The sequence below is a fragment of the Dendrobates tinctorius genome, unplaced genomic scaffold (assembly GCF_039654945.1).
Source record: "Dendrobates tinctorius isolate UK_male_01 unplaced genomic scaffold, ASM3965494v1 ptg000311l, whole genome shotgun sequence".
Lineage (NCBI taxonomy): Eukaryota > Metazoa > Chordata > Amphibia > Anura > Dendrobatidae > Dendrobates > Dendrobates tinctorius.
Window position 1 is genome coordinate 1,486,795 of NW_027361978.1, and position 16,281 is coordinate 1,503,075.

Here is a 16,281-nt window from a genome sequence, read left to right on the forward strand (position 1 = left end):
TCTCCATGCAAAAGGACCACATAATCAATAAGAGATGGCTTACTTATATAAAATAACAAGCAAAGCACTCATTACGAGCATGAACTAACCAAATGTCTTTACCTTTATCAAGAACCGGCCCAAAAATCGCCAAGTTGTCATTTACTGTCGTACAATTCCATCTTCTCCCCCGGAATTGGTGCTGACACTCCTGGATGCCAATTTTGACTCCTTCAGCTACACTGGGCATTATCTCCATATAATTCCGACAGAAACGCATCTGTTTCGGGACAAGGCCAGGAATGGTCCCACATGGGATAGGCTGCATCCCCAGGGAAGAATATTGCTGACCGATAGCCAATGACCTGGAACATAGAAAAGCAACATATGTGAAATGTGTTAGTGCTATGATGGAAAGGTGATGTCACGTGCTGAATTATATCTACAGTTGGTGAGATGTGGTGGCAAGATCAAGAATCACTCATTGATCCAATAGCTGGTCTACTTACTGATTTACTTATTAACCTACTCACAGGTGTACTCAGTGGCCTACTTATGGACCCACTAAATGGTGTACTCACTGGTCTACTCACTGGAATTGTCACTGGTCTACTCACTGACCTACTCACTCGCGAACTCACTGGTCTGCTCCCTGGAATTGTCACTGGCATATTCACCGACCTACTCACCGACCTACTCACTTGAATTGTCACTGGCACACTCATTGGTATACTCATTGACCTACTTACTGGAATTATCCCAGTCCTATTCACTGACCTACTCACTGGCGCATGCACTGGTCTACTCACTGGTCTACTCACTGGCGCAGGCACTGGTCTACTCACTCACCTTCTCACTGGTCTATTCACTCACCTTCTCGCTGGGATAACCTTGCAGGACATAAAAAAAAATCTTTCATTGACTCATAAGAATAGCTAAGGCCGGTCTCACATTTGCGGTTTAGTCTGCTGCATTTGAGGCGCATACATCTGCATGCGTCCTGCGTACCTATCTTTAACATGGGGTACGCAGGGACATGCGTTTGTATGCGTTAGGGTGCGTTTGCGTACGGCTGCGCCTTTTCGCGGTATGCAGCTGGGCATGCCGAACGCATCTTGTTGCATTTTTTGCGGATGACGTGCGTAAAAAAGACGCATTTCTGGCTATGTAAACGCAAGCGTACGCAACGATATGCGTACGCAAGAATTTATACAAAACACGTCCATTGGGTGTGGCTTGTGTAAATTCAAAAATTCGCCAGGAAAATGGCACTTGCCTATCGTCCGCAAACACATGTATGAGTTTGCAGTTGCGAACGATACGCTGAAGACTCAACTGCAAATGTGAATCTAGCCTAAGGAATTCCTCATATCAGAGGGTACTTACAGCTCTGTAGTGTAAGGGCCCTGCACACAGTTCCTCGTATCTCCCCTTTCATGAACGTTCCGGCTTTGAAGGCGATAGCCGGAGCATTACTCGCACAGACACTCGAAGACGAAGACTAAATTTACCTTTGATTTTTATCCCTGACCTCTGCCCTGAATTACTCATTGTCATCCATTTATATAAATTATAATCTGTGAATAATTCTATGAATGTGGAATCATGCCCAGTCTGTCCTCTAATTAGATAGATTAGATTTGGAGGACAGCTGCTATTAATTCTTGTGTTAATAGAGAGAGTTCTGACTTCATGGCTGATCGGTGGATTAGGATGTAATTGTGGCTTCGGACCTCAAAACTGATGAAGCAGGAGCAGCGCAGGACTATGTAAGCCTGAACCGGGATCTCCACACTCCACAATCAGCCTGCTAAAATGTTAGAGTTGTGAATGGGCCCAACATTTTCATATTACCAACAAGAATGAGGTTGGCCATGGCTCTACTTGCTGGGATGGTAAGATTGTGAATACCAGAAGGTTGGCAAGTAATATGGTGAAATTATTTCTATTATGATTTGAATGTTGAGTTTTAGTGCCCCCAGTTCTCCCTTGTAAGTTCATAGTCACGGACATCAACCAGGCAGAGACACAAGACTGCCTGACACATTCCCTTAAACTGGGCACAATATTCCAGATGAGGTCTGACCAAAGAGGAGTAGAGGGAAATAATGACTTCACGTGATCTAGACTGTATGCCTCTGCTAATACATCCTAGAATTGCATTTGCCTTTTTTGCTGCTGCATCACACTGTTGACTCATATTCAGTCTGTGATCTATTAGTATACCCAAGTCTTTTTCACATGTGCTGTCACTTAGCCCTATTCCTCCCATTCTGTATATGCTTTTTCATTTTTGTTGCCCAGATGTAGTACTTTGCATTTCTCCCTGTTAAAAACCATTCTGTTAGTTGCTGCCCACTTCTCCAGTTTATTTAAATCTTTTTGAATCCTCTCTCTCTCTTCTCTAGTATTAGCTATCCCTCCTAGCTTTGTGTCATCAGCAAATTTAATCAGTTTACCCTCAATTCCTTCATCTAGTCTGCACACTGCACTTTATGTTTCATCTCACAATCACTGTAACCACTGACTAGTCTGCACACTGCACTTTATGTTCCATCTCACAATCACTGTAACCGCTGACTAGTCTGCACACTCTCCTTTATGTTTCATCTCACAATCACTGTAACCGCTGACTAGTCTGCACACTCTCCTTTATGTTTCATCTCACAATCACTGTAACCGCTGACTAGTCTGCACACTCTCCTTTATGTTTCATCTCACAATCACTGTAACCACTGACTAGTCTGCACACTCTCCTTAATGTTTCATCTCACAATCACTGTAACCGCTGACTAGTCTGCACACTCTCCTTTATGTTTCATCTCACAATCACTGTAACCGCTGACTAGTCTGCACACTGCACTTTATGTATCATCTCACAATCACTGTAAGCACTGACAAGTCTGCACACTGCACTTTATGTTTCATCTCACAATCACTGTAACCGCTGACTAGTCTGCACACTCTCCTTTCTGTTTCATCTCACAATCACTGTAACCACTGACTAGTCTGCACACTCTCCTTTATGTTTCATCTCACAATCACTGTAACCACTGACTAGTCTGCACTCTCTCCTTTATGTTTCATCTCACAATCACTGTAACCGCTAACTAGTCTGCACACTGCACTTTATGTTTCATCTCACAATAACTGTAACCGCTAACTAGTCTGCACACTGCACTTTATGTTCCATCTCACAATCACTGTAACCGCTGACTAGTCTGCACTTTCCTTTATGTTTCATCTCACAATCACTGTAACCGCTGACTAGTCTGCACACTCTCCTTTATGTTTCATCTCACAATCACTGTAACCACTGACTAGTCTGCACTCTCTCCTTTATGTTTCATCTCACAATCACTGTAACCGCTAACTAGTCTGCACTCTCTCCTTTATGTTTCATCTCACAATCACTGTAACCGCTAACTAGTCTGCACACTGCACTTTATGTTTCATCTCACAATCACTGTAACCGCTAACTAGTCTGCACACTGCACTTTATGTTCCATCTCACAATCACTGTAACCGCTGACTAGTCTGCACACTCTCCTTTATGTTTCATCTCACAATCACTGTAACCACTGACTAGTCTGCACACTCTCCTTTATGTTTCATCTCACAATCACTGTAACCGCTGACTAGTCTGCACACTGCACTTTATGTTTCATCTCACAATCACTGCAACCACTGACTAGTCTGCACACTGCACTTTATGTTTCATCTCACAATCACTGTAACCACTGACTAGTCTGCATACTCTCCTTTATGTTTCATCTCAAAATCACTGTAACCGCTGACTAGTCTGCACACAGCACTTTATGTTTCATCTCACAATCACTGTAACCGCTGACTAGTCTGCACACTCTCCTTTATGTTACATCTCACAATCATTGTAACCGCTGACTAGTCTGCACACTCTCCTTTATGTTTCATCTCACAATCACTGTAACCGCTGACTAGTCTGCACACAGCACTTTATGTTTCATCTCACAATCACTGTAACCGCTGACTAGTCTGCACACTCTCCTTTATGTTACATCTCACAATCACTGTAACCGCTGACTAGTCTGCACACTCTCCTTTATGTTTCATCTCACAATCACTGTAACCGCTGACTAGTCTGCACACTCTCCTTTATGTTACATCTCACAATCATTGTAACCGCTGACTAGTCTGCATACTCTCCTTTATGCTTCATCTCAAAATCACTGTAACCGCTGACTAGTCTGCACACAGCACTTTATGTTTCATCTCACAATCACTGTAACCGCTGACTAGTCTGCACACTCTCCTTTATATTACATCTCACAATCACTGTAACCGCTGACTAGTCTGCACACTCTCCTTTATGTTTCATCTCACAATCACTGTAACCGCTGACTAGTCTGCACACTGCACTTTATGTTTCATCTCACAATTACTGTAACCACTGACTAGTCTGCACACTCTCCTTTATGCTTCATCTCACAATCACTGTAACTGCTGACTAGTCTGCACACTCTCCTTTATGTTTCATCTCACAATTACTGTAACCGCTGACTAGTCTGCACACTCTCCTTTATGTTTCATCTCACAATCACTGTAACCACTGACTAGTCTGCACTCTCCTTTATGTTTCATCTCACAATCACTGTAACCACTGACTAGTCTGCACACTCTCCTTTATGTTTCATCTCACAATCACTGTACACACTGACTAGTCTGCACACTGCACTTTATGTTCCATCTCACAATCACTGTAACCACTGACTAGTCTGCACACTGCACTTTATGTTCCATCTCACAATCACTGTAACCACTGACTAGTCTGCCCCCTCTCCTTTATGTTTCATCTCGCAATCACTGTAACCACTGACTAGTCTGCACACTGCACTTTATGTTCCATCTCACAATCACTGTAACCGCTGACTAGTCTGCACACTCTCCTTTATGTTTCATCTCACAATCACTGTAACCACTGACTAGTCTGCACACTCTCCTTTATGTTTCATCTCACAATTACTGTAACCGCTGACTAGTCTGCACACTGCACTTTATGTTTCATCTCACAATCACTGTAACCACTGACTAGTCTGCACACTGAACTTTATGTTCCATCTCACAATCACTGTAACCACTGACTAGTCTGCACACTCTCCTTTATGTTTCATCTCGCAATCACTGTAACCACTGACTAGTCTGCACACTGCACTTTATGTTCCATCTCACAATCACTGTAACCGCTGACTAGTCTGCACACTCTCCTTTATGTTTCATATCACAATCACTGTAACCACTGACTAGTCTGCACACTCTCCTTTATGTTTCATCTCACAATCACTGTAACCACTGACTAGTCTGCACACTCTCCTTTACGTTTCATCTCACAATCACTGTAACCGCTGACTAGTCTGCACACTCTCCTTTATGATTCATCTCACAATCACTGTAACCACTGACTAGTCTGCACACTCTCCTTTATGTTTCATCTCACAATCACTGTAACCACTGACTAGTCTGCACACTCTCCTTTATGTTTCATCTCACAATCACTGTAACCACTGGCTAGTCTGCACACTCTCCTTTATGATTCATCTCACAATCACTGTAACCGCTGACTAGTCTGCACACTCTCCTTTATGTTTCATCTCACAATCACTGTAACCGCTGACTAGTCTGCACACTGCACTTTATGTTCCATCTCATAATCACTGTAACCACTGACTAGTCTGCACACTCTCCTTTATGTTTCATCTCACAATCACTGTAACCACTGACTAGTCTGCACACTCTCCTTTATGTTTCATCTCACAATCACTGTAACCGCTGACTAGTCTGCACACTCTCCTTTATGTTTCATCTCACAATCACTGTAACCGCTGACTAGTCTGCACACTCTCCTTTATGATTCATCTCACAATCACTGTAACCACTGACTAGTCTGCACACTGCACTTTATGTTCCATCTCACAATCACTGTAACCACTGACTAGTCTGCACACTCTCCTTTATGTTTCAACTCACAATCACTGTAACCGCTGACTAGTCTGCACACTCTCCTTTATGATTCATCTCACAATCACTGTAACCACTGACTAGTCTGCACACTCTCCTTTATGTTTCATCTCACAATCACTGTAACCACTGACTAGTCTGCACACTCTCCTTTATGCTTCATCTCACAATCACTGTAACCGCTGACTAGTCTGCATACTCTCCTTTATGATTCATCTCACAATCACTGTAACCACTGATTAGTCTGCACACTCTCCTTTATGTTTCATCTCACAATCACTGTAACCACTGACTAGTCTGCACACTCTCCTTTATGTTTCATCTCACAATCACTGTAACCACTGACTAGTCTGCACACTCTCCTTTATGATTCATCTCACAATCACTGTAAGCGCTGTCTAGTCTGCACACTCTCCTTTATGATTCATCTCACAATCACTGTAACCGCTGACTAGTCTGCACACTCTGCTTTATGTTTCATCTCACAATCACTGTAACCACTGAATAGTCTGCACTCTCCTTTATGTTTCATCTCACAATCACTGTAACCACAGACTAGTCTGCACACTGCACTTTATGTTCCATCTCACAATCACTGTAACCACTGACTAGTCTGCACACTCTCCTTTATGTTTCATCTCACAATCACTGTAACCACTGACTAGTCTGCACACTGCACTTTATGTTCCATCTCACAATCACTGTAACCACTGACTAGTCTGCACTCTCTCCTTTATGTTTCATCTCACAATCACTGTAAGCACTGACTAGTCTGCACACTGCACTTTATGTTTCATCTCACAATCACTGTAACCACTGACTAGTCTGCACACTGCACTTTATGGTACATCTCACAATCACTGTAACCACTGACTAGTCTGCACACTCTCCTTTATGTTTCATCTCTCAATCACTGTAACCACTGACTAGTCTGCACACTCTCCTTTATGTTTCATCTCACAATCACTGTAACCACTGGCTAGTCTGCACACTCTCCTTTATGATTCATCTCACAATCACTGTAACCGCTGACTAGTCTGCACACTCTCCTTTATGTTTCATCTCACAATCACTGTAACCGCTGACTAGTCTGCACACTGCACTTTATGTTCCATCTCATAATCACTGTAACCACTGACGAGTCTGCACACTCTCCATTATGTTTCATCTCACAATCACTGTAACCACTGACTAGTCTGCACACTCTCCTTTATGTTTCATCTCACAATCACTGTAACCGCTGACTAGTCTGCACACTCTTCTTTATGTTTCATCTCACAATCACTGTAACCGCTGACTAGTCTGCACACTCTCCTTTATGATTCATCTCACAATCACTGTAACCACTGACTAGTCTGCACAATGCACTTTATGTTCCATCTCACAATCACTGTAACCACTGACTAGTCTGCACACTCTCCTTTATGTTTCAACTCACAATCACTGTAACCGCTGACTAGTCTGCACACTCTCCTTTATGATTCATCTCACAATCACTGTAACCACTAACTAGTCTGCACACTCTCCTTTATGTTTCATCTCACAATCACTGTAACCACTGACTAGTCTGCACACTCTCCTTTATGTTTCATCTCACAATCACTGTAACCGCTGACTAGTCTGCACACTCTCCTTTATGATTCATCTCACAATCACTGTAACCACTGACTAGTCTGCACACTCTCCTTTGTGTTTCATCTCACAATCACTGTAACCACTGACTAGTCTGCACACTCTCCTTTATGTTTCATCTCACAATCACTAACCACTGGCTAGTCTGCACACTCTCCTTTATGTTTCATCTCACAATCACTGTAACCGCTGACTAGTCTGCACACTCTGCTTTATGTTTCATCTCACAATCACTGTAACCACTGAATAGTCTGCACTCTCCTTTATGTTTCATCTCACAATCACTGTAACCACTGACTAGTCTGCACACTCTCCTTTATGTTTCATCTCACAATCACTGTAACCACTGACTAGTCTGCACTCTCCTTTATGTTTCATCTCACAATCACTGTAACCATTGACTAGTCTGCACACTCTCCTTTATGTTTCATCTCACAATCACTGTAACCGCTGACTAGTCTGCACACTCTCCTTTATGTTTCATCTCACAATCACAGTAACCGCTGACTAGTCTGCACACTGCACTTTATGTTTCATCTCACAATCACTGTAACCACTGACTAGTCTGAACACTGCACTTTATGTTTCATCTCACAATCACTGTAACCACTGGCTAGTCTGCACACTCTCCTTTATGTTTCATCTCACAATCACTGTAACCGCTGACTAGTCTGCACACTCTGCTTTATGTTTCATCTCACAATCACTGTAACCACTGAATAGTCTGCACTCTCCTTTATGTTTCATCTCACAATCACTGTAACCACTGACTAGTCTGCACACTCTCCTTTATGTTTCATCTCACAATCACTGTAACCACTGACTAGTCTGCACTCTCCTTTATGTTTCATCTCACAATCACTGTAACCATTGACTAGTCTGCACACTCTCCTTTATGTTTCATCTCACAATCACTGTAACCGCTGACTAGTCTGCACACTCTCCTTTATGTTTCATCTCACAATCACAGTAACCGCTGACTAGTCTGCACACTGCACTTTATGTTTCATCTCACAATCACTGTAACCACTGACTAGTCTGCACACTCTCCTTTATGTTTCATCTCACAATCACTGTAACCACTGACTAGTCTGCACACTCTCCTTTATGTTTCATCTCACAATCACAGTAACCGCTGACTAGTCTGCACACTGCACTTTATGTTTCATCTCACAATCACTGTAACCACTGACTAGTCTGAACACTGCACTTTATGTTCCATCTCACAATCACTGTAACCACTGACTAGTCTGCACACTCTCCTTTATGTTTCATCTCACAATCACTGTAACCACTGACTAGTCTGCACACTGCACTTTATCTTCCATCTCACAATCACTGTAACCGCTGACTAGTCTGCACACTCTCCTTTATGTTTCATCTCACAATCACTGTAACCACTGACTAGTCTGCACACTCTCCTTTATGTTTCATCTCACAATTACTGTAACCACTGACTAGTCTGCACACTGCACTTTATGTTTGATCTCACAATCACTGTAACCACTGACTAGTCTGCACACTGCACTTTATGTTCCATCTCACAATCACTGTAACCACTGACTAGTCTGCACACTCTCCTTTATGTTTCATCTCACAATCACTGAAAGCACTGACTAGTCTGCACACTGCCCTTTATGTTCCATCTCACAATCACTGTAACGGCTGACTAGTCTGCACACTTTCCTTTATGTTTCATCTCACAATCACTGTAACCGCTGACTAGTCTGCACACTCTCCTTTATGTTTCATCTCACAATCACTGTAACGGCTGACTACTCTGCACACTCTCCTTTATGTTTCATCTCACAATCACTGTAACCACTGACTAGTCTGCACAGTCTCCTTTATGTTTCATCTCACAATCACTGTAACCGCTGACTAGTCTGCACACTCTCCTTTATGTTTCATCTCACAATCACTGTAGCCGCTGACTAGTCTGCACACTCTGCTTTATGTTTCATCTCACAATCACTGTAACCACTGACTAGTCTGCAATCTCCTTTATGTTTCATCTCACAATCACTGTAACCACTGACTAGTCTGCACACTCTCCTTTATGTTTCATCTCACAATCACTGTAACCACTGACTAGTCTGCACTCTCCTTTATGTTTCATCTCACAATCACTGTAACCGCTGACTAGTCTGCACACTCTCTTTTATGTTTCATCTCACAATCACTATAACCACTGACTAGTCTTCACACTGCACTTTATGTTTCATCTCACAATCGCTGTAACCACTGACTAGTCTGCACTCTCTCCTTTATGTTTCATCTCACAATCACTGTAACCGCTGACTAGTCTGCACACTGCACTTTATGTTTCATCTCACAATCACTGTAACCACTGACTAGTCTGCACACTGCACTTTATGTTCCATCTCACAATCACTGTAACGGCTGACTAGTCTGCACACTCTCCTTTATGTTTCATCTCACAATCACTGTAACCACTGACTAGTCTGCACACTCTCCTTTATGTTTCATCTCACAATCACTGTAACGGCTGACTACTCTGCACACTCTCCTTTATGTTTCATCTCACAATCACTGTAACCACTGACTAGTCTGCACAGTCTCCTTTATGTTTCATCTCACAATCACTGTAACCGCTGACTAGTCTGCACACTCTCCTTTATGTTTCATCTCACAATCACTGTAGCCGCTGAATAGTCTGCACACTCTGCTTTATGTTTCATCTCACAATCACTGTAACCACTGACTAGTCTGCAATCTCCTTTATGTTTCATCTCACAATCACTGTAACCACTGACTAGTCTGCACACTCTCCTTTATGTTTCATCTCACAATCACTGTAACCACTGACTAGTCTGCACACTCCTTTATGTTTCATCTCACAATCACTGTAACCGCTGACTAGTCTGCACACTGCACTTTATGTTCCATCTCACAATCACTGTAACCGCTGACTAGTCTGCACACTCTCCTTTATGTTCCATCTCACAATCACTGTAACCGCTGACTAGTCTGCACACTCTGCTTTATGTTTCATCTCACAATCACTGTAACCACTGACTAGTCTGCAATCTCCTTTATGTTTCATCTCACAATCACTGTAACCACTGACTAGTCTGCACACTCTCCTTTATGTTTCATCTCACAATCACTGTACCCACTGACTAGTCTGCACTCTCCTTTATGTTTCATCTCACAATCACTGTAACCACTGACTAGTCTGCACACTGCACTTTATGCTCCATCTCACAATCACTGTAACCACTGACTAGTCTGCACACTCTCCTTTATGTTTCATCTCGCAATCACTGTAACCACTGACTAGTCTGCACACTGCACTTTATGTTTCATCTCACAATCACTGTAACCACTGACTAGTCTGCACACTCTCCTTTATGTTTCATCTCGCAATCACTGTAACCGCTGACTAGTCTGCACACTGCACTTTATGTTCCATCTCACAATCACTGTAACCGCTGACTAGTCTGCACACTGCACTTTATGTTTCATCTCACAATCACTGTAACCACTGACTAGTCTGCACACTGCACTTTGTTTCATCTCACAATCACTGTAACCGCTGACTAGTCTGCACACTGCACTTTATGTTTCATCTCACAATCACTGTAACCACTGACTAGTCTGCACACTGCACTTTGTTTCATCTCACAATCACTGTAACCGCTGACTAGTCTGCACACTGCATTTTATGTTTCATCTCACAATCACTGTAACCACTGACTAGTCTGCACACTGCACTTTATGTTCCATCTCACAATCACTGTAACGGCTGACTAGTCTGCACACTCTCCTTTATGTTTCATCTCACAATCACTGTAACCGCTGACTAGTCTGCACACTCTCCTTTATGTCTCATCTCACAATCACTGTAACCACTGACTAGTCTGCACACTCTCCTTTATGTTTCATCTCACAATCACTGTAACGGCTGACTACTCTGCACACTCTCCTTTATGTTTCATCTCACAATCACTGTAACCACTGACTAGTCTGCACAGTCTCTTTTATGTTTCATCTCACAATCACTGTAACCGCTTACTAGTCTGCACACTCTCCTTTATGTTTCATCTCACAATCACTGTAGCCGCTGACTAGTCTGCACACTCTGCTTTATGTTTCATCTCACAATCACTGTAACCACTGACTAGTCTGCAATCTCCTTTATGTTTCATCTCACAATCACTGTAACCACTGACTAGTCTGCACACTCTCCTTTATGTTTCATCTCACAATCACTGTAACCACTGACTAGTCTGCACTCTCCTTTATGTTTCATCTCACAATCACTGTAACCGCTGACTAGTCTGCACACTCTCTTTTATGTTTCATCTCACAATCACTATAACCACTGACTAGTCTGCACACTGCACTTTATGTTTCATTTCACAATCGCTGTAACCACTGACTAGTCTGCACTCTCTCCTTTATGTTTCATCTCACAATCACTGTAACCGCTGACTAGTCTGCGCACTGCACTTTATGTTTCATCTCACAATCACTGTAACCACTGACTAGTCTGCACACTGCACTTTATGTTCCATCTCACAATCACTGTAACCACTGACTAGTCTGCACACTCTCCTTTATGTTTCATCTCACAATCACTGTACCCACTGACTAGTCTGCACTCTCCTTTATGTTTCATCTCACAATCACTGTAACCACTGACTAGTCTGCACACTGCACTTTATGTTCCATCTCACAATCACTGTAACCACTGACTAGTCTGCACACTCTCCTTTATGTTTCATCTCGCAATCACTGTAACCACTGACTAGTCTGCACACTGCAATTTATGTTTCATCTCACAATCACTGTAACCACTGACTAGTCTGCACACTCTCCTTTATGTTTCATCTCGCAATCACTGTAACCGCTGACTAGTCTGCACACTGCACTTTATGTTCCATCTCACAATCACTGTAACCGCTGACTAGTCTGCACACTCTCCTTTATGTTTCATCTCACAATCACTGTAACCACTGACTAGTCTGCACACTCTCCTTTATGTTTCATCTCACAATTACTGTAACCGCTGACTAGTCTGCACACTGCACTTTATGTTTCATCTCACAATCACTGTAACCACTGTCTAGTCTGCACACTGCACTTTGTTTCATCTCACAATCACTGTAACCGCTGACTAGTCTGCACACTGCACTTTATGTTTCATCTCACAATCACTGTAACCACTGACTAGTCTGCACACTGCACTTTATGTTCCATCTCACAATCACTGTAACGGCTGACTAGTCTGCACACTCTCCATTATGTTTCATCTCACAATCACTGTAACCCCTGACTAGTCTGCACACTCTCCTTTATGTTTCATCTCACAATCACTGTAACCACTGACTAGTCTGCACACTCTCCTTTATGTTTCATCTCACAATCACTGTAACGGCTGAGTACTCTGCACACTCTCCTTTATGTTTCATCTCACAATCACTGTAACCACTGACTAGTCTGCACAGTCTCCTTTATGTTTCATCTCACAATCACTGTAACCACTGACTAGTCTGCACTCTCCTTTATGTTTCATCTCACAATCACTGTAACCACTGACTAGTCTGCACACTCTACTTTATGTTTCATCTCACAATCACTGTAACCACTGACTAGTCTGCACTCTCTGCTTTATGTTTCATCTCACAATCACTGTAACCACTGACTAGTCTGCACTCTCCTTTATGTTTCATCTCACAATCACTGTAACCGCTGACTAGTCTGCACACTGCACTTTATGTTTCATCTCACAATCACTGTAACCACTGACTAGTCTGCACACTGCACTTTATGTTCCATCTCACAATCACTGTAACCACTGACTAGTCTGCACACTCTCCTTTATGTTTCATCTCGCAATCACTGTAACCACTGACTAGTCTGCACACTGCACTTTATGTTCCATCTCACAATCACTGTAACCGCTGACTAGTCTGCACACTCTCCTTTATGTTTCATCTCACAATCACTGTAACCACTGACTAGTCTGTACACTCTCCTTTATGTTTCATCTCACAATTACTGTAACCGCTGACTAGTCTGCACACTGCACTTTATGTTTCATCTCACAATTACTGTAACCACTGACTAGTCTGCACACTGCACTTTATGTTCCATCTCACAATCACTGTAACCACTGACTAGTCTGCACACTCTCCTTTATGTTTCATCTCACAATCACTGTAACCGCTGACTAGTCTGCACACTCTGCTTTATGTTTCATCTCACAATCACTGTAACCAATGACTAGTCTGCACTCTCCTTTATGTTTCATCTCACAATCACTGTTTCACTGACTAGTCTGCACACTCTCCTTTATGTTTCATCTCACAATCACTGTACCCACTGACTAGTCTGCACTCTCCTTTATGTTTCATCTCACAATCACTGTAACCACTGACTAGTCTGCACACTGCACTTTATGTTCCATCTCATAATCACTGTAACCACTGACTAGTCTGCACACTCTCCTTTATGTTTCATCTCACAATCACTGTAACCACTGACTAGTCTGCACACTGCACTTTATGTTTCATCTCACAATCACTGTAACCACTGACTAGTCTGCACACTCTCCTTTATGTTTCATCTCGCAATCACTGTAACCGCTGACTAGTCTGCACACTGCACTTTATGTTCCATCTCACAATCACTGTAACCGCTGACTAGTCTGCACACTCTCCTTTATGTTTCATCTCACAATCACTGTAACCACTGACTAGTCTGCACACTCTCCTTTATGTTTCATCTCACAATTACTGTAACCGCTGACTAGTCTGCACACTGCACTTTATGTTTCATCTCACAATCACTGTAACCACTGACTAGTCTGCACACTGCACTTTGTTTCATCTCACAATCACTGTAACCACTGACTAGTCTGCACACTGCACTTTAAGTTTCATCTCACAATCACTGTAACCACTGACTAGTCTGCACACTCTCCTTTATGTTTCATCTCACAATCACTGTAACCACTGACTAGTCTACACACTCTCATTTATGTTTCATCTCACAATCACTGTAACCGCTGACTAGTCTGCACACTCTCCTTTATGTTTCATCTCACAATCACTGTAACCACTGACTAGTCTGCACACTCTCCTTTATGTTTCATCTCACAATCACTGTAACCACTGACTAGTCTGCACACTCTCCTTTATGTTTAATCTCACAATCACTGTAACCGCTGACTAGTCTGCACACTCTACTTTATGTTTCATCTCACAATCACTGTAACCACTGACTAGTCTGCACACTATCCTTTATGTTTCATCTCACAATCACTGTAACCGCTGACTAGTCTGCACACTCTCCTTTATGTTTCATCTCACAATCACTGTAACCGCTGACTAGTCTGCATACTCTCCTTTATGTTTCATCTCACAATCACTGTAACCGCTGACTAGTCTGCACACTCTCCTTTATGTTTCATCTCACAATCACTGTAACCACTGACTAGTCTGCACACTCTCCTTTATGTTTCATCTCACAATCACTGTACCCACTGACCAGTCTGCACACTCTCCTTTATGTTTCATCTCACAATCACTGTAACCGCTGACTAGTCTGCACACTCTCCTTTATGTTTTATGTCACAATCACTGTAACCACTGACTAGTCTGCACACTCTCCCTTATGTTTCATCTCACAATCACTGTAACCACTGACTAGTCTGCACACTCTCCATTATGTTTCATCTCACAATCACTGTAACCGCTGACTAGTCTGCACACTCTCCTTTATGTTTCATCTCACAATCACTGTAACCACTGACTAGTCTGCACACTGCACTTTATGTTTCATGTCACAATCACTGTAACCACTGACTAGTCTGCACACTCTCCTTTATGTTTCATCTCGCAATCACTGTAACCGCTGACTAGTCTGCACACTGCACTTTATGTTTCATCTCACAATCACTGTAACCGCTGACTAGTCTGGACACTGCACTTTTTGTTTCATCTCACAATCACTGTAACCACTGACTAGTCTGCACACTCTCCTTTATGTTTCATCTCACAATCACTGTAACCGCTGACTAGTCTGCACACTCTCCTTTATGTTTCATCTCACAATCACTGTAACCACTGACTAGTCTGCACACTATCCTTTATGTTTCATCTCACAATCACTGTAACCGCTGACTAGTCTGCACACTCTCCTTTATGTTTCATCTCACAATCACTGTAACCGCTGACTAGTCTGCACACTCTCCTTTATGTTTCATCTCACAATCACTGTAACCACTGACTAGTCTGCACACTCTCCTTTATGTTTCATCTCACAATCACTGTACCCACTGACCAGTCTGCACACTCTCCTTTATGTTTCATCTCACAATCACTGTAACCGCTGACTAGTCTGCACACTCTCCTTTATGTTTTATGTCACAATCACTGTAACCACTGACTAGTCTGCACACTCTCCTTTATGTTTCATCTCACAGTCACTGTAACCACTGACTAGTCTGCACACTCTCCATTATGTTTCATCTCACAATCACTGTAACCGCTGACTAGTCTGCACACTCTCCTTTATGTTTCATCTCACAATCACTGTAACCGCTGACTAGTCTGCACACTGCACTTTATGTTTCATGTCACAATCACTGTAACCACTGACTAGTCTGCACTCTCTCCTTTATTTTTCATCTCACAATCACTGTAA

At 42.5% G+C, this 16,281-nt stretch overlaps 1 protein-coding gene across 3 annotated transcripts in view; it reads right to left on the reverse strand.

Annotated features, from left to right (window-relative positions):
* WNT3A (Wnt family member 3A) overlaps window positions 1-16,281 on the reverse strand; it is a 204,450-nt gene that overhangs the window by 24,703 nt on the left and 163,466 nt on the right. For all 3 annotated transcript variants that reach the window (XM_073561026.1, XM_073561027.1, XM_073561028.1), the window contains one exon: window positions 103-344. In XM_073561026.1, the coding sequence (XP_073417127.1) occupies window positions 103-344 (242 nt within the window). The remainder of the gene's footprint in view (window positions 1-102; window positions 345-16,281) is intronic.